This window comes from Physeter macrocephalus, chromosome 11 (assembly GCF_002837175.3).
Source record: "Physeter macrocephalus isolate SW-GA chromosome 11, ASM283717v5, whole genome shotgun sequence".
NCBI classification, from domain to species: Eukaryota; Metazoa; Chordata; class Mammalia; order Artiodactyla; family Physeteridae; genus Physeter; species Physeter macrocephalus.
Window position 1 is genome coordinate 98,137,765 of NC_041224.1, and position 3,802 is coordinate 98,141,566.

The following is a 3,802-nucleotide window of genomic DNA, read 5'->3' on the forward strand; positions in this document are numbered from 1 at the left end:
CCGGGGCGCGAACCCGGTTCCTCTGCATCGGCAGGCGGACGCGCAACCACTGCGCCACCAGGGAAGCCCCAGTAACAGGATATTTTAAAAGGTAGAAATCTATAATAAAGGAGAAGCAGGAAATTATGAAAGCTGGAAAGAGAATAGTAAGAGGTAACAATCCACTTAACAGACCCAAGAAAGCTGATTCTAGCAGTGGAGAAGGCTGAGAGCAACCAAATTTATACTACAAGACCCTCTCCCTATATTATAAAACTGGTGGTATTAACTACCTATAAAAGTAAGGGTGAAGGTGGAGCTAAAACAGGAGTGGTTGAACTCTGTAAAGAGAACATCAGTCCCCAGATTCCCCTCCTGCTCCTGTAGCCCAGAGCCTAGCAACTGTCTCTCTCTCATTCTTGAAGACCAGAAGTTTATTCCTAGAGAATATAAAACAGAAGGGCTCTGGACTAGAGGACACTACGCATTGTTGAGGGTGGGAATACCATATGGAGAAGAGGAAAAAGTTTATTATATGTCAAATGTTAAGATGCATCTTCCTGCCCCTCTACTCTCCAGACTAACTTCCCCATGCAGCTTTCAGGAGACTAGCAGCCAGGATTACATGCTTTAGGCAGGAAACCAGAAGTTTTCTCTGATAAGCTCAAAAGACCCAAAGATTGAGGATTTTGCAACAAAATGGCCATGTGAGATCACTGTACCGTGAAGCCTACAGCTATCAAGGTCCCACAATATAACAGAGCTTTCAACTGGCTTTCTAGCATCCCACACTTAAATATGAAGAGACAGCCAAAGACTTGAAGAAAGCCTCTAATATGAAAGACAAAGATCAAAACAGACAAAAGGAAACATGATGCAGGGAGAAAAAAAAATTAAAGTATCATTAATAGACTCAGAGAGATAAGGAATATTTCATCTTTGAAATGAAGAACAGAATGCTACAAAGAAAGAACTATTACACATTAAATACATGATAAAAGAAATGAAAAACCCAGTAAAAAGACTGAAAATAAAGTTGACAAAACATTCAGAAAGTAAAGCAAAAAAGACAAAGAGAAAACAGGAGAAAAAAAGATAAGGTTTTTAAAGAATCTGTCCAGGAGACCACAAATCCTAATAAAAGGAATTCTAGAATAAGAGAACAGAAAAGACTGGGGGGGAAGAAATAATTTTTTCTTTGAAGATAATTTCTCAGAACTGAAGGAGTCCCCAGATTGAAATGGCCATCAAGTGCCTAGCATATGGGTGAAAGTACACTTTTACCAAAGCATGTAATTGTGAAATTTCAGAATACTGGGGACAAACATAAGATCCTACAAGGATCCAGAGTGATGGGAAAAAAAAAAAATCACACAGAGAATGGCAAAAGATTTTAAAAGCAAGGTTAGAAGCCAAAAGCTAATGGAGCTTATCTTCAAAATTCTAAAGAAAAAAAGTTTTGAACCTAGAATTCTAATATCCAGCCAACCTACCAATCAAATAAAGATGTGGAATAAGAAATATTTTGACACGCAAGGTTTCAAAAAATTTACATCCTATGCATCCTTTCTCAGGAAGCTAATAAAATATGAGGACTTAAACCAAGAAAGAAGAAGAAAATGGGATCCAACGTAACTAGGCATTCAATATAAAAAACAGGTCATGTGAAACCCTGGGATGATGGTGAATGGAAATTTCAAGGTAATATAGTGTGTGTGTGTGTGTGTGTGTGTGTGTGTGTGTGTGTGTGTGTGTGTACGTGTCAAGCCTAGAATGTAACCTGTCCAGATTGGAGTGAGCCAGAAAATTTCAGATGTCCTCAAAAAGATAAAATTGATGTAACACCTGACAATGTGTTTGGACACATTGAGAGATTTACAAAATACCCTCTCATTTTTGATATCTGATCTTGGCATATAATGGTGAGTGATTTCTTTATGCATCACTGACTTTCCTATAAGGAAGTTTATAGACTATGAAAAGGATCTGATGGTACCACGGGGTCACAGTTACTGCTTCAACCAACATTATTTACAAAGAAATTGAAATGACAGAGAATCAGTCCCACCTTTATTATGGTTAACTCTGCAGAGTTTCTTGGCGTCACCCAGAATAATTTGTAGTCTTCACATATCAGGTATTGTTGTTTAATGCAATAATCCTCATTATCTGTTGAGAAGGTATGATTCCATTTCAAAATCACTGTGAATATGTATAGCCCCCTTAGCTTTTACTTCCTGGCTTAAGGGCTAAAGGCACTCACTTTATATTTGCCAGTTAGTCACATCTAGAATACTTTTCAAAATTATTTGTTAAAAACTGAAAGGGGGGATAAAAAAATTGCAAGAGGGAAAGACAGAATTCCTATTGTTACTGGGACATGAACTTATCAATGTGTCAACTTCTATAATGTTGTTTCTTACATTCTAGAAATATTGATTGTACTTAAGCATCAAATTCAAGTACAAATAATCACTTATTTGTATACTGTCATACCCAAAAGGACATGCATTCAACGATACTTACCTAATTCAATTTCCTTCTCTATTTCCAAATTAGGCATTGGTCTATCTTCTACAAAAAACTCTGTAGAGGTACTCAGCTCTGGTAGGGATTTTAGTAGTTGTCTGCGATACTGTGAACACCAGGGTGACTGAGTAGGGCTGTCTGGGGGAAAAAATGTTGAAAAAAAATTATCCCAAAACTTAAAATGGGTATTATAACAGAGGAGGGGGAAAAAAAACATGATCTCATGATCAATACTGCTAACCTAACAACACTCATCTATCTCAGGTCTTTATGATACCGAATTCCGTTAGTACTCGCTTATTCTAGAGATTTCACAATTTGTGGCAACTTTTATAGAGAAGAAATACTTATACCTCTGTTTGCTCTGATAAATAAGTGTTCACTGGACATGGATATAGATATTTGTTTACAAATGGTATATATGAACCTACCTGCAGTCTCACTAGTGAGCTCCAGTTTCTCAGGAATTTGAAGACATTTGATGGAGGAGGTGCTTGTAACTGAGGCAGAAGATCCAGAGAACCCAGAGGAGTGTGTGGCTTCATGGCTGTCTTCAATAATTGGGCTGAAAGAACCATAGATGAGTCAATCCTCAAGGGGGTAATTTATATCAACTTATCTTTATTATACTTTTATTTGCTATTCAATATTCTCAATTTTAAAGTCCATTATTTTCCTGAAAAAAAAAAGATTCATAATCAGAATCTAGGTAACTTTATCTACTCTGGTTGAAAAGCAATGCCAAGCATTAAATTTATATTTTATTAACCTAATCTATAGGAAATGACTTATTCTACATCTATTCTAAACTGACTGAGAAAAACTAAGACACTAACTTCCTTCCTCTTTATCCATTCTTTGGACTTTTTAACTCTTCAATAAGCAAAGGTCAAGAAAGAAAAAGGAAAATTATTCAAGGTGAATACATGCTAGAAAATGTGAAAAAAGTTTGAAAATACAGTTTTAAAAGCACAAAATAGCAAATTAAAGAATATTCCTGGGCTTCCCTGGTGGCGCAGTGGTTAAGAATCCTCCTGCCAATGCAGGGGACACGGGTTCGAGCCCTGGTCCGGGAAGATCCCACATGCCACGGAGCAACTAAGCCCATGCGCCACAACTACTGAAGCCCGTCCTGGAGCCCATGCTCCGCAACAAGAGAAGCCACTGCAATGAGAAGCCATGCACCACAACGAAGAGTACCCCACTCGCCACAACTAGAGAAAACCTGCACACAGCAATGAAGACCCAATGCAGCCAAAAATAAATAAATAAAATAAAATTTTTTAAAAAGCAG

General features: G+C 37.4%; 1 protein-coding gene across 1 annotated transcript in view; it reads right to left on the reverse strand.

The window, feature by feature from the left end:
- The window catches only part of BUB1B (BUB1 mitotic checkpoint serine/threonine kinase B), a 51,598-nt gene that overhangs the window by 10,183 nt on the left and 37,613 nt on the right, over nucleotides 1-3,802 (reverse strand). Inside the window, exons 14-16 of the mRNA XM_028495568.2 lie at nucleotides 2,940-3,073; nucleotides 2,506-2,646; nucleotides 2,048-2,148 (exon numbers count right to left, since the gene is read on the reverse strand). Of these exons, the coding sequence (XP_028351369.1) occupies nucleotides 2,048-2,148; nucleotides 2,506-2,646; nucleotides 2,940-3,073 (376 nt within the window). The remainder of the gene's footprint in view (nucleotides 1-2,047; nucleotides 2,149-2,505; nucleotides 2,647-2,939; nucleotides 3,074-3,802) is intronic.